At 42.4% G+C, this 25,974-nt stretch overlaps 1 protein-coding gene across 1 annotated transcript; it reads right to left on the reverse strand.

The window, feature by feature from the left end:
* Positions 1-4,458: 4,458 nt before the first annotated feature.
* Znf786 (zinc finger protein 786) lies at positions 4,459-14,425 on the reverse strand. Its single transcript, XM_015988878.3, has 4 exons — positions 14,319-14,425; positions 11,970-12,096; positions 8,359-8,514; positions 4,459-6,573 (listed from the first exon to the last, which is right to left on the reverse strand). The coding sequence occupies exons 1-4, from the start codon at positions 14,334-14,336 to the stop codon at positions 4,562-4,564; spliced, it is 2,313 nt and encodes a 770-aa protein (XP_015844364.1). The 5' UTR covers positions 14,337-14,425; the 3' UTR covers positions 4,459-4,561.
* Between the last annotated feature and the right edge of the window lie 11,549 nt (positions 14,426-25,974).

Genomic DNA, 25,974 nt, shown 5'->3' on the forward strand with positions numbered 1-25,974 from the left:
CAGAAATATTTTCTTTTATCTAGCTGTGGTGATGGGTGCCTGTAGTCTCAGCTACTTTGGAGCCTGAACCAGAAGGTGATTTAGCCCAGGAATTCAAGGCCAAGCCGGACAAGATAGTAATGCCTTGTCTCAAAACAAAAAAAGATATGCATCTTCATACAACCCCCTCAACACAAAACAAATGTAATCTCCATTTTTTAAGATTTCATTTTTTTTTTACTTTTAGATTTATTTTCTGTGTAAGCATGTTTTGCCTGCATGTATACATGTGCACCATGTGGATGTGCATTCCTGGTGTCCTCAAATGTCAGAAGAGGTCATCGGATTTTCTGGAGCTAAAGTGGGGGTGCTATGAACTGAATTTTAACCATCTCTCTAGTCCATTTTTATTTTATGTACATGGGTATTTTGCTTTCATATTATCTCTATGTAATACTTACATGCCTGGTACCTTAGGAGGCCAGAAGAAGGTATGGGAACTTCCATAACAGTAGTTACAAATGGTTATAAGCCACCACGTGGGTATTGCAAAACAAACTGAGGTCATCTGGAAGAATAGCTGAGCCATCTCTCTAGCCTCTCACTTTTATTTTTAAATTATGTGTTGCGTAGGTGTTAGCTAGGTGCCTGCAATGGTCAGAAGAGGGCACTGAATCCCCTATGACTGGACTTAGGTACTTGTGAATCATCTAACATGAGTGTTAGAAACTGAATTCAAATCATTTGCAAAAGCAGTAAGTCGTCTTAACCACTGAGCCATCTCTCCAGCCCCAGGTTTTGTTTGTTTATTTTCTGTTTTGTTTTTGGTTTTTAGACAAGGTCTCACTACATAGCCCTAGCTGGCCTGAACTTGCTGTTTAGACCAGGCTGGCCTGGAACTCAGATTATATGATCATGTTTTAGAATATAATAATATTTCTGTAGATGCCATTTTAATTGCATTTCCCTATAGCTGAGTACTGACTGCCTTTAATGTCACAGGGCAAGATGCACATTTAGGCATCTCCAGCTACTTACCACACAGGGTGGGCAATTCTTTCTTTTTTTTTTTTCAGAGCATTGCTCTTGATAAGCTATTTCTAAGTTTGTAGAAATGGAGAGCTGCTCAGACATTTCCTTTTTATGCCTAGGGTACTGGCCACTAATTTTTAAAATCTCACCAATCGAATTAATCCTTAAGTTTTGTTTTGTTTTGTTTTTAATAGTGCTGGGGACCATTCCAAGTCCATGCATGTGTACTACCATGGAGCCCCTTAAGAAGATTATACTCCTTAGGTTTCACTGTTTTTAAATGCTAGGGTATTCTAAGTATTTGATATTGCTACTAAAAAGAGAAGCACTGTTGGAATTCGTAGAAATTAAGCATTAAAACATAAATAAAACCCAGCATAATTTTATAAAAAGTGTATCAGATTTTAAGTCTGTTCTGGAGTCAGACTGCATGACGGTAAATCTAGACTCTACCACTTGATCGGCTTATTTGATGTCTATTAACAACCTATGTGCCAAGTAGTTTTCAGTATTGTAATACTTTATGCTATTTGAGGAAGCATTTTAAAAGTCAGGCTCCTGGATTGGGGAGATGGTTCAGCAGATAAAAGTGCTCAAGCCTGATGACCTCAGTTTGGATCCTCAAAACTCAAGTAAAAACTGCATGAAGTGCTGGAAAGATGGCTCCGTGGTTGTGATTAAGAGTCTGTACCATTGCCGGGCAGTGGTGGCAGACGCCTTTAATCCCAGCACTCGGGAGGTAGAGGCAGGTGGATCTCTGTGAGTTCGAGGGCAACCTGGGCTACAGAGTGAGTTCCAGGAAAGGCACAAAGCTACACCGAGAAACCCTGTCTCGAAAAACCAAAACAAAAAAAAAAAAAAAAAAAAAAAAAGTGTGTACCACTCTTGTGGAGGAGCTGAATTCCAGTCCAGCACCCACCACCTGTAACTCTAGGGGGATTCCATGAGTCTGGCCTCCCAGTGCACAAGCACACAGCTGAATAGACCCAGGTACACACACAGGGTTAAATAAATAATTTAAAAACAAAATGCTGGACACCATGGTACTTGTCTGTAATCCAGCATTTCCATTCTGAGGTAGAAGGCAGAGACAGGCCAATCCCTGCAAAGCTCAAGGGAGTACACAGCACAGAGACAAACAGACAGAGGCCCTGACTACACAAGGTAGGCAAGAGGATGGTCACCCGAGGCTGTCCTCTAAACTCGACACAAGCACCATGGCGCATGCGCTGGCCCTCACACACAGACACATACAGAAAAACAGGTAAGTACTAGTCAATGCAGGCGCCGGGGAAACGGCTCGCCAGTTAAGAACACTTGCTACTCATGTCGAGCGCCTGGGTTTGAATCACAGCACTTACACGACAGTTCACAACAGTCCATAACTCCAGAGCCTGAGCGTACTACACACCCTCTTCTGGCCTCTGCGGGCACCAGGCATGCACATGGTGTACAGACATACATGCAGGTAAAATATTCATACACATTAAAAAAAAAAAATTTGCCGGGCAGTGGTGGCACACGCCTTTAATCCCAGCACTTGGGAGGCAGAGCCAGGCGGATCTCTGTGAGTTCAAGGCCAGCCTGGTCTACAGAGCGAGTTCCAGGAAAGCTACCAAAACTACACAGAGAAACCCTGTCTCAAAGAAAAAAAAAAAATTTAAAAACAATCAACAAAAACCTGTCTTGATAAAGAGTGAGCCAAGGAATTGCATTCAAGCTGATAGAGGTTTCCATTTTGTCCCTAAAACATCTCTTTGTCTCCCAAATCACAACTTATTCATCATAGATCTATCTTCCTTATCTCAAGATTTCATTCTTACCAATCTTTTGGTCTCATCTGAGATGCTGCTGGTTACCGTGCCTGAGATTTTTTTCACTGAACACTTGGTTTTGTCCATTCTTTCCCCCCTTGTGCTGCTCTTCTGTATTTGAAAAAACAACCCCCTTTTTTCTCCCTTCTGTGATTAACTAGTTAGGTAGTAGGGTTAGGTTTGGTTTGAGGTATTTCCTATCCACAGAACATCACATGGATTTCTAGATTTTTCAATTAAGTGCAATGCAAGAAATCCCTGCCCAGTGGAAGACTGTAGCTAGAGTTTTCCTGCCTGGCCCACAGTCAGGACAAATCTTTGTCACCCGCCAGTCGCACAGCCGCTCAGACCCAACCAAGTAAACACAGAGACTTATATTGCTTACAAACTGTGTGGCTGTGGCAGACTTCTTACTAACTGTTCTTATAGCTTAAATTGATCCATTTCCATAAATCTATACCTTGCCACGTGGCTCTTGGCTTACTGGCATCTTCACATGCTTCACATGCGGCTTGTCATGGTGGCGACTGGCAGTGTCTCCTTCTGCCTTCCTGTTCTTTCTTTTCTCTTCTCTGTTAGTCCAGCCTATACTTCCTGCCTAGCCACTGGCCAATCAGTGTTTGATTTATTGACCAATCAGAGCAACACATTTGCCATACAGAACATCCCACAGCAGAAGACCACACCTTTAATCCCAGAACTTGGGGGACTGAGGCAGTAGATAATTGTGAGTTGAGGCCAGACGGGTCTACATGGTGAATTCCAGGCTGGCCAGGACTACATAGTCAGACTCTGTTGGGCAGGTAGGAGGGAGGAACCTCAATACAGTCACCACCTGGGCCTGAGGCTGTTGGGGAGACTTCATGGTGGCTTTTGTTTCCTTCTCTAACATTAGAGTTTGAAACTTTAAAAGAATCCCTTTCTGATCTCTATAGTTTAAAAAGACTTGAGACTATAAATCATTCACATATTGTGATACCTCTGTTTTGTGTTCTGTGTATGTTTTAGGCAATTGCTTAAATATTCATTCATTCTTGGGAATCTCACTTCTGCTCCAAGTAGCATCTCTACTCTGGAACTCCCAAATCTCTACCCACCAACTCAACCCCAATCTTGATCCAAACCTCTCAACACCTTTGGTCTTTTGTTTCTTCAACTCAGACTATCAGCATTTTCTTAGGGTACACCGCACTTTAATCACCAAGGGTCCTGATGAGAAACTTCAGCGTTCACATGAAATTCAGACTTCATTTTATCGCTATTGGTTTCCAAATAAATGAATCAAAAGCAAATCCAAAAGTGTATCACGACAGAAATAAAATCTGGATTTAACCGCTTAGAATCATACTCTGAAAAGAACAGAGTAGATTCGATATTAAACAGATGTCCCTTTTTAGCTTTGACAGTGGTACTGGAGGGATTTCCTTCTGATTTAAGATAGGGCTTTTGAACTAACTGCATTTTGCCCAAATGCAGTTAAAGTGGGAGGAAGAACAAATACCATTTTACCAAGGGAGGGAAAATATAATTGGTGGTATTCCAAAAAAGAAAGTTCTCCATAGTTTCCAATTTTTAATTTGTTATTTATTTATTTATTTATTTATTTATTTATTTATTTATTTATTTATTTTTTGATAAAAGTAGAGCCCCTTTTCCTAAAACCCGCTTTCCTGTGGGTTTGGCCACCATTCTTCATGCTACCCTGGCAATGAAGCTCTGCTCATGGCTTTGAGGACTCAACTCCAGTCAGCCTCGATCATTGCAAACAGTTGGCTAAGCCTTTTCTTAATGTCAGGCTCACGTGGAACCCGACAGGACTTTGTGTGCACTCTAATGTGCTCAACCAGTTTGGACTTATAAATGAAACCTTTCCCACAGTCTCCACAGGCAAAGGGCCTCTCAGGCCTGTGGATGCGCTGGTGCCTGAGCATGTGACCCCTTTCCCGGAAGTTTTTATCACATTCGGGGCAATGGAAAGGTCTCTCGCCTGTATGCAGGCCCTGGTGGCTGAGCAGCTGAGCCTTCAATCGGAAACTCTTGTCACACTTGGGACACTGAAAAGGCTTCTCTCCTGTGTGTGTCCTCATGTGTTCCACGAGTTTAGACTGTTTGGCAAAGCCCTTCCCACACTGGCAGGAGAATGGCATCCGGCCGCTGTGCAGCAGCTGGTGTGCCTTCATGTCGGCCTTCACACGGTAGCTCTTGCCACACTCCGGGCACTGGAAGGGTCTCTCTCCCGTGTGTAGGCGCTGATGGTCAAGCAGCTGCCCCTTTAGGCGAAAGCTCCTGTCACACTCGGGACACTGGAAGGGCCTCTCTCCACTGTGGACACGGAAGTGCTCTGTGAGCTTGGACTGTCTGGTGAAGCCCTTGCCACACTCCCCGCAAGAGAACGGCCTCTCCTTGCTGTGGGTGCGCTGGTGGGCCTTCAGGATGCCCTTCAGGCGGAAGCTCTTGTGGCACTCGGGGCACCGAAAGGGCCTCTCTCCACTGTGCGCTCTGAGATGCTCACGGAGCTTGCACTGATGGGTGAAGGCTCGGCCGCACTCGCTGCAGGAGAAGGGCCTTTCTCTCAGCCTGCTCTTCAGACGGGAGCATAAGTCACACACTGTGCATTGAAAGGGCTTTTCCTCTGGGTGAAGCCGCGGGTGCCTCAGCGGCTGTTCCTTTGGGCTGAAGTTCCTTCCACACTGGGTACACCAGAAAGATTTCTCCCCACTGAGGTCTCGGGCATGTTCTGTGAGTTTGCAATGTTTAGTGAAGCCCTGCCCACACTTCCTACAGGAGAACCGTCTCTCCTCACCATGCACACTCCGGTGGACAATCTGCAGGTCTCTCAGGCAGAAGCACTTGTTGCTCTCTGGACACGGAAAGGGTTTTTCTCCTGTGTGTGCCCTGCAGAGGATGGCCTGCTTAGACCGTGAGAGGAAGCAACCACCACATTCTGTGCATGAGCAGCAGGGTTTATCCTCACCTAGGCTGCAGCCACACTCCAGGGCCTTCAGCTTGCTACCCTTGTGGCAGCTGCCCTCATAGTCCAGACTGGGATCTGGCTTCTGTCTTGAGGGCACCATGGGGTCTTCCCTCCAGGAGGCTGGCCTCTCCTGGCTCTGCTGGTATTGGTGAACATTGCTATCCAATGGGAAGCTCTTGTCACATTTGGGGTGCTGGGAAGAATTGTTCTTGAGATGACAGCTGAAGAGGGTACGCTCATGAGGGAAGTACACTTTGCATGTAGGGCACTGAGGTGGTCTCTTCTTTGTATGGGCATCTAGATGTCTCACCAAATACTGCTTCAGGCAGAAGCTCTTCCCACACTCAAGGCATGAGAAATTCCACTGCTGTTGTGACCCAGTCTGCCTGCTGACCTTCTTCCAGACCCTACAAGATGGGTTCTTGGGGTGACCCTTTCGGTGCTTCACCAAGTGATTCTCCTCCCGAGAGTTCTCCCCACAGACAGGACAAGAGTGTTGGGTACTCTGCCCAGAGGTGACTTTTTGCAAGCCAGGGAGATCCGGAGTTCTGTGACTCCAGAGTCCTTTTTGGGCAGCCTCACTGGAACTGTGCACTGTGGAAACTAGAGTCCCGAGGCTGTGTGTCTGTGCATTTACAAGACCGATGCCTTGGTCATGCCCGAGGGAAACATCTTCCTTTCCTCCTAAAACAAGCCCAAAGGAATGCTGACTCTCCAGAGGATTTAACTGCATACGGCATGTGACTGCTCTTGACTTCACAGCTTGCTGCCTACCTGAAAATGAAAACAAAAATTCAGTAAATTTTTGTCTATGGCGCGACTGAAAGTCATCACCAGTAAAGTGATCCATAAACAGTCAACCTGTGGTGGGAGCATCCTGCTCCCATTAAACTACAAAACATGACCAAAATGAGTTCAAAAACCATTTGCCGAAACTAAACTAAACTGAGCTATGTTAATGTTATGACGAAAGTGAAAAGATGAAAACCTGAGTCTCAAAGGGAGGGTCTAAGGCCTGGAAACTGACTGCGTAGGTATGAATCCCATTTGCCCACTGTGTAAACCTTACCAAGCTAATTGCTTCTGGTTTGGGGCTCTTTATCCTGCTTAAAAAAAAAAAAAAAAAAAGAGGCGAGGAGGAATAGGGCAGAAGAGACAGAGGGGTGGTTTAAGAGTACTGACTGCTCTTGCAGAGGACCCAGGTTCTGTTTCCAGCACCTACATGATTCCAATTCCATGGGATTCAACTCCATCTTCTGGCCTCTGTGGACACTGCATACACATGGAGCATACAAACTTACACAGGCATCCACACCATACACACAAATAATAAATAATATGATAAATTATTAATTTCTTTTTGAGACAGGATCTCTCTATGGAGAGATGTCCAGAACTCTGGAAAATTGCAGGAACAAACTGGAGCTGGCCCAAGAAGTACTTCAGATGTACTACAGGGGCAGAGCTGGAGAGATGGAGCTGCCCAAGGCCAGTGGACCCTAAATGACTCTAGCATAAGCCCCAGATGATAGATATGGACCTGCAGGGCTTAGTGTTTGCCCTTCTGGATGTGGGTCTTGCTTCAGTCCTCTATTTTCTTGCTATAGCCTCATTCTTCATTTTTGGAATAGTGATTATTGCACTGTGCCATGGCATATTCGTGGTATGCTACTTCTTTTCTTTTCTCTTTTGGTATTATAGGAGCTCACAGCTGAAAGACTGCTTTGCTCAAGGAGACAGGGTAAGCCATCTCAGCTTTGTTCTTTCCCATCCACTGGCGAGAACAGCTCCATTAATGACTTCTTCAGCACTGTACACATTACTCCTTCCTAACACTCTCCTGTAGGTTCTTGGATTGGAATGGTCCCACAGACTCATATGTTTTAATACAGGGCCCTCAGTTGGTAGAACTGTTTGGCAAGGATTAGGAGGTGTGGCCTTACTGGAAGAGGTGCGTCACTGTGGGGTGGGCTTTGAGATTTCAAAAGCCCATCATGCCATTCCCAGTGAGCTTTCCCTGTCTCTACTCGTGGATGAGAGGTGAGTTCTCAGTTACTGCTCCAGTGCCATGCCTGCCTGCCTGCTACTGTGCTCCATGCCATGATGGTCATGGACTCTAGGCCTCTGCAACCATCAGCCCCTAGTTAAAACCTTCTTTTAGTAGTTGTCTTGGTCATGGTGTTTTGTCACAACAAAAGAAAATGACAGTCACTTACAAATGGAGAGATCAGACTCAGGCTTTAGCAGTCACATGCCTAACCACTATGCTTTACTGCCTTTCTCTAAAATATATGCAACATCAAGCCTCAGGTCAGCCAAACAGGAAGAAAAGATCAGAGAAAGAAAAACAAGAAATCAGAATGTGATGTGTTTGGGTTAAGACCATGGTTTCTTTCTTTTTTGAGATAGGGCCTCGTGTAGTTGAGACTGGACTTAACTCACTATGCCGATGAGGATAACTTGGCGCTCCTCTCCTCCTCTTGCATCATCTCCCAAGTGTGGAGATTACAAGTGTACATCATAACATCCACTTTAGGACACCAGGTTCTTCATACTCACTCTCAAATAGCGGTTCCTCAATAACTAGATGAAAGTGCACATCATCTATAGAGGAGCGAATCCCGTTCTCTAGTTTGTCTTCTTCTCCCCAGCTGCCAAAGAGCTCTCTCCCAAGTTCAATCCAGGATATTAGTTGTGGTTTTGGAAGTCCATTATCTGTACAGAGAAGTCCAACAGGGTAGTTTGGTTTGAGTGTTGTAAGGCACGTCAATTTTAAATTTCTCAAAATCTACTTCTGGAACAATACATGAGATGCTGACAAACAGACTCACCCATCTATCAGCACTTCCTGGTCTATCTAGACATGTTATCGGAACTGTGCCATTTTTCATAGTCTTTGCATATCTAATGATGTTATATTTAATTAAAAACAAATGGGAAAATGCTTTCTTATTGTTATTATTATTGTGATGATGATGATGTCTGATGTCTCTTAACCACTGAGTCATCTCTCCAGGCCCCTGTCTGATGTCTCAGTATGCAATTCTGGCTGGCCTCAAACTCAGAGATCTGTTCTTCCAGAAGACCTGGGTTCAATTCCCAGCATCCAGACAGCAGCTTACAACTATCTATAGCTCCAGAGATAAAATACTCATGAGCACATAAAATTAAAAAAATATATATCAAGGAATATTTGGTGTTATTCAGCTTTTAATACATCAGCTGTCTTCTGCTATGAAATTCTTGTGCACTCGCCTACTACAGGCCTTATGGCAAACAGTATAAGCTTCTCAGACCTACTGCTGATCTACTAGATAACACCCCTACAGAGCCTAAGAAACAGGCAGACTGTAGATGCATAGCTTTGTTTCTTGTGCAAATGAAGCTCAGACCATCCTTTTCCTTCAGGCCAAGTAGTACTGCAGAACTACTGACTCAGGATAATAGCGTTTTTTGCATGACCAGGTGCAGTGATAGCTGGGACAGAGTTCCTGGTCTTAGCAGAGTCCCATGGCTGGAGGAGAGAGGAACAAGGCAGTATCTATAGATGATAAGGCAGAATGGCTCGGGATGAGGAAGAAAGAGCAAGGAAAAGTTTTGCAGACTATATATAGGTGGATTTGAATCAGGTCAGAAGAGGAAAAGAGGAAGTAAAGATGGAGGACGGAGGGGCGGAGGATGAGATGGAGAGCATAAGAGCTTAGTTATTATTAGGGCTATAAGAGGACAGGAAAAGAAGGGACAGAGAGCAGCTGAGTGTGAGTTAAGAGCTGAAGCTATGTGGATAGAATTTTGTCTCAAAGTAATAAAGTAAATGGACGAAAGAGCATGGTGTACATGGATTCTTTTCCCTCAGATAACCCCACGCTGAACATAGTGTCTTCCCCAGGATTTGCTCAGGGCAGGCCCTTGGGGAAAATTCCAATAATTTTGTATCTGTGTATGTTGGGAGGTACGTGGCATGCATTTGGAAGTCAAGGGATAACCCTAGGTATTGGTTCTCAGGATACCTTCTACTATAGGGACAATCTTTTTGTAAACTGTATAAAAATGTGTCTCTGTCCTTCCTCACCTGCCTAAGGCACCTTCTCATTGGTTTAATAAGGAGCTGAACTGCCAATAGCTAAGCAGGAGAGGATAGGCAGGACATCCAGGGAGAGATAGGAACTCTGGGAAAGAATCTTGTGGTGGGATATCTTTCTGTACACTGTGAATATGTTTTGCTCTCACTGGTTGATAAATAAAGCTGTTTGGCCAATGGTGAGGCAGAATAAGGTTAGGTGGTACATTAAAACTGAAGACAGAGATGAAGAAGAATGGACCGATGGAGATGCTGTGAACTGCTGTTAGGAGAAGCAAGATATGAGAGAACAGGTAATGTCACAAAGCTGTGTGACAAAACAGATGAATAGGAATGGGTTGAGTTAAGCTATAAAAGCTAGCTAGCAAGAAGCCTGAGCCATAGGCCACACAGTCTGTAATTAATATAAGCCTCTGTGTGTTTACTTTATAAGTGGCTGCGGGACCATGGGTGGGAGAAATGTCTGGCTACATTTGAGAGATTCAAATCTGAGGCAGGAGATTCAACAGCCAAACTCGCATGAACTTGGACATATGGTACTGAGGAGAGGTAACAAACCATGAAACGGAATGTAGATTAATATAAGTGGGTTAATTTAAGTTTTAAGAGCTAGTTGGGAACAAGCCTAAGCTAAGGCTAAGCTTTCATAATTAATAAAATTTCTCTGTGTCATTATTTGGGAGCTGGTAGTCCAAAGAAAGACCTGCTATATTCCACCTTTTAAATTTTGAGACAGGATCCATCATTGGCCTCAATCTTTTTGCCATGCAGGTCAGGCTAGGTAGCCTTCAATCTTCTAGGGATCCACCTGTCTTCGCCTCTCACCTGGCCCATCAATGGGATTACAAACAGGCATGTGCCACTGCACCCATCTTTTTATGTGGGTTCTGAAAATTCAGATTTTCATGCTGCCAAAGCAGGGTTTTCACTACTGAAATACTGACTCATCTCTCCAGCTCCAGACTCATTTAAAAATTCATTTGATATATAAGAAAAATTAGCCAGGCATATGGTTCACACCATTTATTTATTTATTTATTTATTTATTTATTTATTTATTTATTTATTTATTTATTTATTTAATAGCATCTCTTTGTAGCCCATCATGTCCTAGAATTCACTATATAGACCAGGCTGGCCTCAAATTCAGGGATCCACTTGCCTCTGGCTCCCAAGTCCTGAGATTAAAAAGTGTGAACCACCATCCTGACAAATGTGTAGCCCTGGTAGGGTGTGCCACCACACCTGGCTGCTGTACACCTTTAATCCCAGCACTCGAGGCAAGTAGATCTTTGTGAGTTGGAAGCTAGGTTGAGCTATATACAGAGAGTTCCAGGCCAGCCTCAGCTATACAGTAAGTGAGACCTTGTCTCAAAAAACTATAAAACAGCAACAAAAATTAAAAAACAAATAAACAAACAAGAACTATAAAGAAGGTGTAAGTTTAATTCAAGTGGTAAAGCCCTTGCCTAGCACATGCAAAGACCTGGATGTTCTCTCCAGAATCACACACAGGAAGAGGAGGGATGATGATGATGATGATGATGGTGATGATGATGATGATGATGGTGATGGTGATGATGATGGTGATGATGATAGAACCCAAGAAGGAAAAATATCCTAATCAGATTCAGCCACACTTAACCACCTCAATGTGCACTCTTTCAGAACCACACTACAGGGAAGACCGTTAGTTTCTTGCAGTGTTTAACCCCATTGTAAAGCTGCAAGGAGCCCACTTTCTAGGTTAAGGCGCACAGGTACTTTATGGGATGAGGCAGGCGTGCTTCTCAGTGGAAAATCAGGCAATCTCAGAGTAAGAGTAAACTGTGATGGCAAAAGTTTTAAAATATGCCTTAGCTACCTCTGACTAGGTGACATCACATGTTGTCTTAAATACTGTCCTGTACCGTCTACCCCGAGTAAGGAAGGGTAATGTGTACTTTATTACTAACAACAACAACAAAAGCTAACAGGCTTTCCTGGGTTAGCATCTAAGCAATCTTGGCACCCAACAGGAGTATCAAGTGCTTGAGGGGCTCTCAGAAGACCAGCTGCAAGACTCACCCAGGAGTTGAAAGCTTCTTACCTAGAGAGACAAGTGTCTCATAATTGGCTCTCATGACATGCTTGTAAAGTTCCTGCTGCCATGCTTCCAAATGCCGCCACTCTTGCTCAGAGAAATAAATGGCCACATCTTCAAAAGTCAGCGGTAACTGAAGTGAAAGACATTATACAGATACAGTCACAATCACTACAAGTGACTCCAGTTCATCCTCATCGTTTAGTTGAGACTCATGGAGTGAACAGCTGTTTTGATTCAGCGGTCTCTTCCACAAAAGGGATTTACAGAGGCAAGTGGATCTCTGTGAGTCTGAGGCCAGCTTGGTCTACAGAGTGGGTTCCAGGACAGCCAGGGCTACACAGTGAGACCCTGTCTGGGGGGTGGGGGTGGTGATTTGTGGGCTGGAGAGATGGCTCAGCAGTCACGAGCACTGGATGCTCCTCCTAAGGGCCCAGGTTTAATTCCCAGCTCCCACACAGTAGTTCACAGCCATCCATAACTCCAGTCCCAGGGAACCTAATGCCCTCTTCTGTTCTCCACAGACACTGCACACACATGTTGCACAGACACACATGCAGACAAAACCCCCATATACATAAAATAAACATGAAGGAAAAAATGTAATTAAATAGACAAAATGGTTTGCTTCCTCTCCTCTATGCTCTGTTACCGCCACTACATCCATCTCATGTGTCTTCAAACTACACATCTGTATGTGCAGGATGGTAAGTTCTTTACAAACATAAAACCAAATCAGTGTGAAACCTCAATCTCTCAATGTGTCATGGCCATTTGTTCAGACCAATACAGGAAGCCAACTCACACTGGAGTAAATTGCATGATTACATCGTATTCCACAAGGAGACAGAGCCCATTAATGGGCCATACACACACTGCTTCTCTCTTCTCTGTAAATTTTATATATTTATTTTAAGACAGGTTCTCATGTGTTATGTAGACCTGGACTGACCTAGATCTCAGAGATCTACCTCCCTCTGTCTCTAGTGCCACGATTAAAAGACAAATGCCACCATGCTGGGCCTCCCCTCGGATGGGTTTCCTTATGTATCAGGACTTTCACTTTCATAGAATAAAGCCTAAACTGGAGTATTACTAAGTCAAAGGGTATAAACAACCTGAGCTTTAAAGTGTGCATGTGCATGTGCTTTATAGGAATTGTTTTAATACTGTTTTTCTTACTAGAATGAATGTTTACCTGGCCTTTGAATGCTGATACCTGACTAACTAGGACATTGCCCAGATTAAGTGTCCTCTTGTCCCATCAACAGTACTTTCACTTGCATATACTATTGTGCTGCCATATAAAAGAAAAATATTGAAGATATTCTGTATTATATATATAGGTTTATGTATTGTTGGGGATATTTATGCTGTACTGTTTTGGACAAAATAAAAGAATTCTGTTTTGAGGCAAAAAAAATTTTTTTTCTATGCTGAAGTCGCTAAATTTTGTAGCAAGAATGAACCCTCAACCTGTGAAACTGTGAAGATGTAACAACAACAACAAAGTCATGCCAGTTTTGCCATCATAATTTAAACTGCAAGAGTTTCACAGCAATAGTGTACAGCAGGTGCTTGGTTAAGACAGTAAAGTATTACATTAGAGCTCCTCCTATGATACTCCATTTTAGGCACCCACTGGGGGCTGGAGAACATATCCTGTGGATTAGGAAGAACTATTGTGTCTTTTGCAACTGAGCTTTATTATCTACTTTTAATAAATTCACAAATATCTGTCATTTCATGAAACTGAAAAGGATTTACGGAAGATTATTTTATTGTTTATTTTTCTATCTACAGAAATGGCCAGCTCCCGTTTACTCAAAATTCTGTTTATAATTGCACTGCCTATCTTTTGTATATGTAATCCTGAAAAACTGTACATTCGTTGAGAACGTACAGGGTGTTTTAAAATTAGTTATCTCTGCCTTGTTTAATAATCAAGAATGCTTAATAGAGCAGTTAGAACTGCATAATAAAAAACAGCCATTCCCTCTATTCCCTGGTTTCAACAAAACACGAAATAATCAAACGGCGCGAGCTCCGTGCCGATTTTACAGCCCTTTTCTACCCTCCTGGCATGAGGTCCTCCCTCACACACAACGTGAACGCAGTGAACGCCAGTCTGCGGCTAAATTATGACCTCGTAAACCCCGGACACCACTGCAAACCTTCGGAAACCCCAACCCCGAAGGCGTTTGCTGCGATCGTGAGAGAAGGCTGTGAAGCCGCCGCTGTCGGAGGCGCCGGCGACCGCCGCGCGGACCCGGCTTTGTTGGGGTCCCCACGCCGCCGCACGCGCAGCCCGCGGTCCCGCCCCCGCCCTGAGCCCGGTCCGCGCGGGGCCCTTACCCGAGCGGGTCCGGCCATGGCCAGCGCGGACACGCCTAGCCTGGGCCTTGGCCCCGGCGACGCCCACGCTCCCCGGCGACGAGGCGGGCACCCGCTCCTCCCCGACCCCAGGCCACAACCCCCCCAAACCCAGCGCCAGCGCCCGCGCGGGTGGGACGCGGCCGTCGCGCCGCCCCACACAGCGCCCCCTGCGGGCAGGAGGAGGGCTCGGTCTGCACCCGAGCCTCGCTTGGCCTCAGCCCCCTTTTCTCCGCAGTGACGGAGAGCAAGGGAGAGGGGAGGGAAAGCCGAGACCTCCCGGGCTCTGAGACAAGGACTGGGGCCCACAGGGTCCATCTTTGCAGTGGGCCCAGGAATCAACAGGGGGAGACGGGGACTGAGACTGGCAAGGACATGGCCGCAGAAAGGGCCTCTCCTGGAAAAGGTTGTCCCTAGGGAAAGGGGGGTATACCTGGTCAGGGCCAGAGGTGTGCGTTATGTGCATAAATCCTGTCCGTTCAGATGGAGAGAAGTCACTGACCTGAGCACGAGTGGAGTTCCCTCCCTTAGTCAGAGAAGCCCTAGAAAATGAAGGTGGCCACTCAGGCCACCTTCTGGGATAGGTGACAGGTAGGTCCTAGGAGTGAGAACAGAGAACCCACAGCATCTAAGCCTTAGATTCTGCAGGAAATAGACAAAGAAGTAGAGAAGGACACAGAAAAGGGGACATGAGAGAAATGGAAACGCAGGGAGAGAGTAAGAAAAGGAATAAGGATGGAAGACAGCCAGTATCCCCAGACGATTAACTTGAAAGTGTTTCCTGGTGTGTTCGGTGTCTGGCTAAAGTATGAAAAAGAAAAGGTGTGCATCTTGGGGCGAGTACATAGAGAAATAAAGTAGTCCCCCCGAATAGTAATGTCAGTGTGCAGACGCACCTGTTTGGCATGTACTCATGTGTATCGCTATTTGAATGGTTTATTTTTATAAAATATCATACATGGGGACTGGTGAGTTGTCTCAGTAGGCAGAACACTTGCTACTAAAGCCTGACAACTTCAATTGAGAAAGAGAGAGAGAGAGAGAGAGAGAGAGAGAGAGAGAGAGAGAGAGAGAGAGAGAACATAAAGCTGTCCTCTGACTCCCACATGTCATCATCATCCTCCAGCACTCAACCCCCAACCCCCGCCCTGCCTAACAAGATAATAAAAATAATTTAAATGCATGGTAAAAACTGATCCCCTCCCTTTGAGATAGGGTCTCGCTAAGTAGCTCTGGCTGTCTTGGAATTCACTAGGAATCCCAGGGTGGATCCCTAGACTGGAGTTACAGCCAGGTGTGAAATGCCATGTGAGTGCTGGGAATCAAAACCACTGAGGATCTCTCCAGAGCCCATCTGTTTTCTGAGACAGTATCTCATTTGGGCGACGTTGGCTTCAAAGTCATTTTTTTGACAGAGGGTGCCCTCAAACTCCTAATTTCTGCCTCCACCTCTCAAATGCTGGGATTGCAGGTGTGTAACATTTTATCTGACCTGTTTCCCTGTTTTCTAAGTATAATGTTTTTTGTTTTCATCTTTGAACTCAGTTGAGGGGGGCTGATGGTTCAGTGGTTAAGAATGGCTATTCTTCCAGAGGTCCAGGGTTCAGTTCTCAGAGCCCACACGATGGCTCACAACCCTCTGTAATTGTAGTCACCATGGGATCCAGTGCTCTCTTCTGATGAGCATACATGTAAATATAACACCAGCAGAGCCATCCCACTGGCTTATTGATTGATTGATCCATTGATTGAGATAAGGTCTCTCAATATAGCCCTGGTAAGCCTGGAACTTGCTTGCAGACCAGACTGGCCTCAACTCACAGAGATCCTCCTGCCTCTGCCTCCTGAGTGCTGGAATTAAAGGCAGGCACCACCATGCTCCCTTGACTCTTTTTGAGACAGGGTCTCTCTACATAGCCCTGACTGTCCTGGAACTCACTCTGTAGCCCAGGCTGGCCTTGAACTCACAGAGATCCTCCTGGCTCTGCCTCCAGAGTGCTGGGATTAAAGAAGAGTAGCACTAGGTCCAGTACTCCCACCCTTTTATTTCTTTTGTATATCCGAGTGTTTTGGCTGCATGTATGTCTGTGCTTTGCAGTTGAAAGCATGCCTTTCTCCTTCTCTAAACCCAAGTATGCTTGTTAAAGGAAAATCCAAAATCTTTGTCTCATGTCAGAAGAGCCACCTGGTTTGGGACAAAAGAAAAATTAAATAAAAAGACTATTCTATTGCCACTAATCTCATAATCCTTTGGTTTTATTTTAACTCATTAAAACTTTTCTTTCATTTTCTCTTTCAAGATAGGGTTTTTCTGTGTAGGCCTGGCTGTCTTGAAACTCACTCCATGGACCAGGCTGGCCTCCAACTAAGGTCTATCTGCCTCTGCCTCCTGAGTGCTGAGATTAAAGACCTAACCACCACTGCCTGGTTAAAGTTTTTCTTAAGATATAAATATTATCTCAAAATTTATAAGATAAATTAAATATATAAATAGATATGTAAAATTAAATATATATTTAAACTTTCTGTCATGATATTAATGGTTATACAGAGCACTGATTCTAGAAATAGGCTTCATCTAGCTTCCTGTACATGATTTGGGGCTTGAGTCTGAAGCAGGTAACTAGGAATTAAGTTTGTGTACCCTGGATGTAATTAACAAATTCTGATCCTTTAACTTCTCTGAGATCTGCTGCATATGACATTTAAAATGTTTAAGTTTTCTACAGTGAATCATGACCATTCCTAATAGTGACCTTTGATGTCTCCAAAAGGATGATGGGGCCCCACAACGACAATTCCACCTAGATTGTGGTAACACCACTGAGCTGACAAACACCACCCAAAGATTAGTTTTGGACTACAAACTTCTCAGGACAATTTCAAGCTGGTTGGCTAAGATAGTCCAGCATTGTAGACTACTCCAGCCAGGACTTGATAAGCCTTGCACTTTCCCATCACACCGACTTGGACAGCAGCTGGCTCTCCCAGGACTTAACCGTTATCTCAGTTTTCTCAGAGTTCCCCAAAGATGCCATCACCCCCAGAAAACAGGAAGCAAGTTTAAGAACATGATGCCCACATTCCCAAGAGCTGGGGTGGGTGGCTTTTGGTCATCCTGTGAATTATGGATATTTGTCATCATTTGGGGGGTTGTTTGCAAGTTGCTATTGGTCATAGTCAGGGAAAAGATTAGATTCAGGGATATCATTCTGAAAAGAAAAGGGGGGGGGATATAGGAGTGATAAGATAAAGGCATAAATTATTGAATACACTTTTAAACTAAAAAAGCAAGCACTGGTCTTAAATATTTTACATGGATTTTTGGATTTAAAAATATTTTATGGATTTTTGTATATTGATACAAGTTTAAGATTATTTTTGTTATATTATGTATGTGTTTCTACTCTTGTTTAAGGTATTTTTGTATACTGATACAAATTTAGGGTTATTTTGTTATACTGTATATATGTTTCTACTCTTGTTTAAGATATTCTTGTATATTGATACAAATTTAAGGTTACTTTTCTTATACTGTATATCTAGTTCTATTCTTGTTTAAGATATTTTACCTATGCAGCTCATTTGAAAATTTAGAGTAAAGTTCTATGTTGTGGGATGTCTTTCTGTATACTGTGAATATGTGTTGCTCTGATTGGTTGATAAATAAAGCTGCATTGGCCTATGGCAAGGCAGCTTAGAAGCAGGTGGATTTTCAAGCAGATAGACCGGAAGAAAAAAGAGAGGCGAAAAGATGCCAGGCTGCCACCCAAGGAACAACATGCCAGCAGACCAGTAAGACATGGAACACATGGCAAAACATAGATTAATAGGAATCGGTTAATTTAAGTTATAAGAGCTTGCTAGCAAGACGTCTGATCCATTAGGCCATACAGTTTGTAAGTAATATAAACCTCTGTGTGTTTACTTGTCTGAGTGGCTGCTGGACAGGCAGGGCACAGGAAAACTTCTGACTACTTGTAATAGTCCTTGAAAGCTACTTAGGATAATAAATACAGGTTAGTAGTTAGTCATTTATAACTCATAGTCATATTAGGTATGTTTTCAAGGTCAAATAGAGATATAATTTAAGTAAATAAATGGTCTTCAAGTACTTCAGAGACCTACAGAATTCAAGATGTTTCAATAACATAAGACTACAGAATTTAAGATGTCTTAATAACCTAAGATTTTTCATGACAGTGAGACTCATCTGCTCCTGGCAGTACCAATTTAATTCAAAAGAGGATGATGGGCATCAAAGAACCTTCATATGGAGTTTGCTTTCAATGTGGCAAAGTTAGCCACTGGACAAGAAATTGCCCTTGCCTTGGCTGCTGACAGTATGCTGTCCAAATTGGACAAGCAAGACAGAAAAGGAGGAGACTGCCGAACTTTGCCATGACAAAGTAGGACAGTCCTTCCAAATTCCTGCTTCACAGAAAGTCTGTCAGATATTCTAGACCTATAGGTTAAAGATGGATGCCCCAATGTTGCAGAGAAACCTTGGGTGATTATCCACAGAGCCAGCTGTGTCTAGCATTTTTATAGCTTTGGAAGTTGTTTGCTCTGCACTTCCTGTTTACTCAGGTAACATTGTATCCTTCTCAGACTTCTAATGGAGTTGAAGACTAGACAGTAGTTACAGTTTTCTTGTTACCAAATTAAAAAAAAAGATTCTAAGTACAAAAGCTTGAGAGATACAAAAGCTTAAATTGTTCATCTAAGAAAATAGTTTGAGGTCTAAAAAGATAGTTTAGGTTGGTAATACAAGTTAGGATAAAATGTGAATTAAGTACAAAACTTTGGACTCACCAAGATAGGATAGATAATGAAGTACTCTCTCTGAATTGCCAAATGCAAGTGGATGGACATTGTAAATGTAATTCTTACCTGATTTCTTATTGTTCTTATTGTATATAGTTTCACTGTGTATAGTTAAAATCTTCCCGGTTTATTTAGACAAAAGGATGAAATGTAAAATATTTTGATTGCACTCTTACACTCCTGAGACTGTCAATAAAGTTTTTCTTGAATCAGAGTGGAGCTAGCTACTAGCTGACCAAAATTAGCCATAGAGGTTTTGGAGGACCCAGGACATATAGACAGACACAGGAAGTAGTAGTAGGGCGGAGCTTAGAAAGAGGCTGGGCCCTTTTGAATAAAGGAAGGAGAGAGAGGGAGGGGGAGAGAGGAGGTCACTGGCAGCTTCTCTGCCACTTCTCTTACCAATCAGGTTCTTACTCCGATATCTGACTCCCAAGTTTTTATTGACAAAAGAATAATTAGATAAACACTTCAGCAACCCTTTATCTCTTTTTTAAAAAAATGAAGTGAGGGCACTGGGCATGGTGGTGTACACTTTTGATCCCAGTACTTGGGAGGCAGAGGTAGGCTGATCTCTATATGTTTGAGGCCAGCCTGGCTGGTTTACCTAGTGAGTTCCATTCTGGTCAAAGTAATGTAATAAGACCATGCCTCGATAGATAGATAGATAGATAGATAGATAGATAGATAGATAGATAGATAGATAGATAGATAGGCAGACAGACAGATAGACAGACAGATAGGAAGTCTGTATATGCATGGAGGCTGGAGGACAGCCCTGCCTATCATCCTTAGAAAGGCAGTGCACAAGCACACCACATCTGGCATGTTTACATGAGTTCTGGCTTGCCATCATGTCTGCCATTTTGATGTGGGTTCTGGGAATCAAACCCAGGTCCCTTTTTTTAAAAAAGACATTTTAAGAATATTTAATTTTTTTGTCAACTGTGTTGGCATATCCCTTTAATCCTAGCACTTTTGTGGCAGAGGCACATATGTCCCTGTGTGCTAGAGGCCAGACTGAGAGAGTTCCAGCCTAGCCAGGGCTACACAGGAAGGCTCTGTCTCTAGAAAACAAAACTAACCAACCAGACAAAATGTTTCTTATTAATTCTAACCAACTGCCCAGAAAGAAAGGTCTTGGAAACAAGATTGGGGAAACTCAATGATCCATGATCATAAGCTCATCTTACCACAACATGATGAGTTACCTCTACCTCTCAAGTCCAACAGCTCATTCTCAGAAAGCCTAACTGCCATTTTTGTTTTGTTGAGATATCCCTGGTCTCTGCGTAATAATAGCATTCTTCCTGGTTCCATCTAGGTTAGCAGCTGTAGGTTTTTTGTTTTTTTGGTTTTTTTTCTTTCTTTTTTTTTTGGTTTTTTGAGACAGGGTTCCTCTGTAGCTTTAGAGCCTTCCCTGGATCTTGCTCTGTAGACCAGGCTGGCCTCAAACTCACAAAGATCCACCTGCCTCTGCCTCCTGAGTGCTGGGATGAAAGGCGTGAGCCACCACCACCTGGCAACAGCAGCTGTAGCTTTAAGAAGTGCACCTTGCCAAAGCTTACCAAATATGATTCAACACCATTCTCTCTTTAAATTATTACGTGTGTGTGTGTGTGTGTGTGTGTGTGTGTGTGCGCGCGCGTGTGTGTGCACAGGAGGAAGTCAGAAGGATATCAGATCACCTCAAGTTACAGGCTAATGTGGGTGCTCTTAACCACTGAGCCATGTCTCTAGCCCCTTAAAACTATTTTTACACATTTGCATTCTTTCTTCCTTCTGTCAAGAATTCTTTTCTCTCTGATTTCAAATGGTTGACTGCCATTGATATTTCTGTTAATTGAAGTATAACTCCCCAAACAGGAATAAATCCTTCAGGCTAGACTGAGATTACTTATTAAATTTTTATCAGTAAAAATGGCCTTCATGGCACAAGAATTAAATAATGAGTTTGAGAAGCATTAAGGTATAACTTCCCCAAATTTCTCTTTAATCCACTCCTTGAATAGAAAATTAGTCTTATTCTGGCAGTATGAGCAGGCATTGAAGTATTAGTTAAAGAAATAAAAAAGAAAACACTTACAAGGGCAATTAGATTATGTTGCAATTCTCCCCACTTCCCCTGAGACAGTCTCACTATATAGCCTTGGCTGGCCTGGAACTCAATAGGTAGACCAGGTTGGTCTAAACTCATAGAGATCCACCTGCCTCTGCCCCCCAAGTTCTGGGCTTACAGGCATGCACCACCATGTCTGGCTCAACTCTGCATTATTTATTTATTTATTTATTTATTTATTTATTTATTTATTTATTTGCTTGCTTGTTTGTTTACTATTTTTTATTTAATTTTTTTCAACTCTGCATTCTTCATCACTCACTTCATCCCTCTTTCACTATTCCCACAGTTAGAATTGCTAGGTAAAAACTGGATGTATTAGTGCACTCATTTAATCTGAGAACTTGGGAGGCAGAGGCTGATGGATCTCTGTGTTTGAAGTCAGCCTGGTCTACATAGTGAGTTCCAAGCCAGCCAAGGCTATATAGTGAAACCCCGTCTCAAAAAAAAACAAAAACAACAACAAAAATCAGAGTATTGGGAGATGGAGAGATGGCTCAGTAGCTAAGAGTAATTGCTACTTGTATGAGTTAGCTAATAACTGCCTGACCTATTGGCCAAGCATTTATAATTAATATTAAGACAAATTACTATTATTCATGAAGCAGCTGCTGGCACAGGAAAATTCCACCTACAAATGGTACCCACTGTCTGTTGTATATTCTCATAAGACCTAAAAAAGCTTTTTAAAAAAAGGTTCTAAAGACAGAAAAACAGAGCCAGATGCAGCTTCCTAGTCTCACAGATTCATGCCAGATGCAATGTAGAGACACATCTCCCAACAGCTGCCTGTGAGATGGAGCCAGCTGCCAACTGCCATGATCTAAGCAGCATGGCAGGTTCCTGCAGTCTCCCATACAGGCTCTGTGCCCCAGCTGCTGCTTGTGGGCTTGAGAGCTCCGCCAGCGTGCTACATGACAGGTTTAGGGGTTTGCTCATGCAGACAGAAAAGGTTACAGATACACAGTAAAGACAGATTTAGATTGGAAAAAATCTCTAAGTGGGTTACAGCGTGTTTAAAAATATACATAGGCTTGCAAGAGAAAAGAAAAAAGTGGAGAAAGTTCTTAAAAAAGGAATAGAGTAGTAATAAAAAATATAATAAGCCACGTAAAGATGGGAAATACACAGAGAGTATGGATCCTGTACGTTATTGTGTTGTCTTTGTTTGGCTGCAAAGAGACATTAGACTATAAAAACTGCTAGATTCAACCAACCTATATATTTTAAAGATATCTTGACTTTAAAATTTAAGTCAAAAGATGTGTTACTTTGGGGGAGTGGTTGATTAAACACATAACAAAAAAAATCTTTGACTGACTGTGTACAATGCACAGTCTATACTTGTATTAATGCAGACAAGTATGTTACTTTTAAAAGTTTATATATTTTCAGAGCAAGGGCATCAGACACCGATGAAAATGGATGGTCCAAGTGATCCAGCATCCAAAACAACTTCAAGACTGCTGGCTGACATGCTCCACCTTCACAGATGACTCTAGCTGGGACTTCATTATTATCCCAATTTTCTCAGAGTCCCCAAAAATTACCAATGCCCCCAATTAACAGGAAGCAGTCTAGAGAACTATACCCACATTTCAAAAGTATTGATTATAGATGTTTGTTATCATTTAAGGGTGTTGGTTACAAGTTGTTATTGGTAATGGTTGGAAAAAAGCTGAACAAAGGAGAATAGATTCAAGGACCTCTTTTTGAAGAAAAAAAAGGGGGTGATATAGAAATGGTAGGATAAAAGGGTAGATTGATTATTGCATCTACTTTCAAACTAAAAAACAACTATTAAACTCAAAATATTTTACATTGGTATGGATTTTGGTTTATTGATACAAATTTAAAGTTAATTTTGTTGTATGTATATTTCTACTCATTTAAGGTATTGTGTTTATGTAACTCATTTAAAAATGTAATGTATGATTAAGAAATAACGATTAATAATCATCTATAATAGTCAAACTTATAGTCATGTTAGATATATTTTCAAGGTCATACACAGATATATTTAGATAGATAGATGGTCTTCAAACACTTGAAAGACTTACAGAATATGACATTTAATATGTTTAATAACCTAAGGCTTTTCTTGACAGTGAGACATGTCTGTTCCTGGCAGCACCAATCTATTTCAGAGAAAATGATGGGCATTGAAGAAACTCCATATGGAGTTTGCTTTCTTTATGGCAAAAGCTAGTCATGTGGACAAAGAAACTGCTCTTGCCTCAATTGCTGACAATGTACTGTCCAAACTGGACCATTAGGTAAGAAAGGCAACGGCCAAACTTTGTCAAGATAAGGTAGGAGAGTCCTTCAAAATTCCCTGCTTCACAGGAAAGTCTATCAGATATGCTAGGCCTGTAGGCTAGATTTGGATGCCCCAATGTCACAAAGGAACTTGGGGTAACTGGCCAGGCAGCCTGATGTCCCTGTCATTAGGTAACATTTCATCCTTCTAGGGTCTTTGATGGAGCTAAAGACTAAATAGTTAAACTTATAGTTTTCCTTAGTTATGATAAAAAGCAAGTTAGGTATGAAACTTTCGGCTCACCAAGATAAGATAGATAACAGAGTATTTTCTCTAATTTTGTCAAATACAAAATAGACTGGATATTGTAACTAATTCTTTCTTGATAATTGTTTTTGTTCTATATAATTTTACTATGTTAAAATTAAAACCTTCCTTTTTAATTAGACAAAAAGGGGGAAATGCTATGTAATAATCTTTCTGTACACTTTGTGAATATAAGTCACTACAATTGGTTTAATAAACAAGTTGACTGACCAATAGCTGAACAGGGCAAAGTTAGGGGGAAAAGCCAAACTGAGAATGATGGGATGAAGAAGGATGGAGTCAGAGGAGATGCTAGCCCACTGCCAAGGAAGCAGGACATGTAGGACATGAGGTAATAAGCTATGAGCCATATGGCAAAGCATAGATAAGAAATATGGGTTAATTTAAATGTAAGAGTTAGCCAATAACAAGCCTGACCTATTGGTCAAGTATTTATAATTAGTATTAAGATTCTGAGTGGTTATTTGTGAAGTGGCTGCCGGCACAGGAAAACTCTGCCTACAGCTGCTTGTGGTGATTTGAGTGAGAATGGCCCCATAGGTGATTGAACACTTGGACCCATTTGGTGGATCTGTTTGGGAAGGATTAGGAGGTGTGCCCTTGTTAAAGGAGGTCTGTTACTGGGAGCAGGCTTTCAGGTTTCAAAAGATGCTGGCCATTCTTTTTGTAGACCTGGATATAAGTGCTCAGCCACTGTTCCAGTGCTGTGCCTGCCTGCCTGCTGCCATGCTCCCAGCCATGATGGACATGAACTCTAACCCTCTGAAACCATAAACTTCAAATAAACTCTTTCTTCTATAAGCTGCCTTGATCAGTATGTCTTATTACAGCAATAGAAAAGTCACTAAGACAATGCTTTTGCAGAGGATCTGGGCTTGGTTCCCAGCACCCATATGGCATTTAACAACTGTATGTAACTCTAGTTCTAAGGGCCCTCTTCTGGCCTCCAAAAATAGTAGGCATGCTCTTAGTGTACATACATACATGCAAGCAAAACACTTAAACACATAAAATTAAAACAAGTAAAAGATAGGAAGAAAACATACTTATGCTTATGTTTATATATGAAGTTTATGGTTACCTTTGAATGGTTCCATACGATGAACAAAATAATAAAAGAATTATACATATAAAGCAAAGAGAGTGATTGACTAGCAAGCCTTGGAACATGCATCCCATGTAAAAGGAGATACCTTATTTAGAAAAGTAATCATTGCCATGCAAGACTGGGCCCAGTATTTACTGAATATGTTAATTAAAAAAACATTTTATTTTGGAATAGCTACAGATCCACAGGAGTTACAAAGATTGTACAGAAAATATATTCTGAACCAAGTTTCCTCCAAAGGTCACACTATGATAATCTTGTAATATCAAAACCAGGGAACTGATACTGGTATACTGTTCTACTCAACATTTTATTTCCTTTATTTGGTAAGCAATGTTACAAGGTATATGTTTACCAATTTAAGCAACCATTCTCCTGCTGTGGGACATTTTGGCTGTTTCAAGTTTCTAGCCAGTACAAAAAAACCAAGTCCAATTACTAGAGGTCTTTGGGTAATCACTTTCTGAGATGACAACCCTAGATTACAGCTATATGCTACAATGTGAGTATATATTCAGGGTTGTTTTTAAAGATTTACTTTATCTTATGTATGTGGGTGTTTTGTCTTCCTGTTTGTCTGTACACATGTGCATGAAGTACCTTAAGAGGCCAGAAGTGGACACCAGATCTTCTGGAAGTGGAGTTACAAATGGTTGTTGGTACCATGTGGGTGCTGGGAACAGAACTTAAGTCCTCTGCAATAGCAGGAAGTACCGTTACCCACTCTCCAACCCTGTTTGCTTGTTTTTAGATTTATTTTTTGTTTATGTGTGTGAGTCTTTGTAAGTTTCTGTGTATCATGTGAGTGCAGGAGCTGGAGGCCAGAAGAGGCCATTGTATACTCTAGAACTAAAGTTACAGATGATTACCAACTCATACATAGTTCTGGGAACAGGATCCCAGTCCTGCAAGAGCAGCAAGTGCTCTTTACCACTGAGCCATCTCTCCAGCTCCAGCCCCAGCCCCCAAAGTATTTAAGACAAATAATTAAATGTGA

This window comes from Peromyscus maniculatus, chromosome 3 (genome assembly GCF_049852395.1).
Source record: "Peromyscus maniculatus bairdii isolate BWxNUB_F1_BW_parent chromosome 3, HU_Pman_BW_mat_3.1, whole genome shotgun sequence".
Lineage (NCBI taxonomy): Eukaryota > Metazoa > Chordata > Mammalia > Rodentia > Cricetidae > Peromyscus > Peromyscus maniculatus.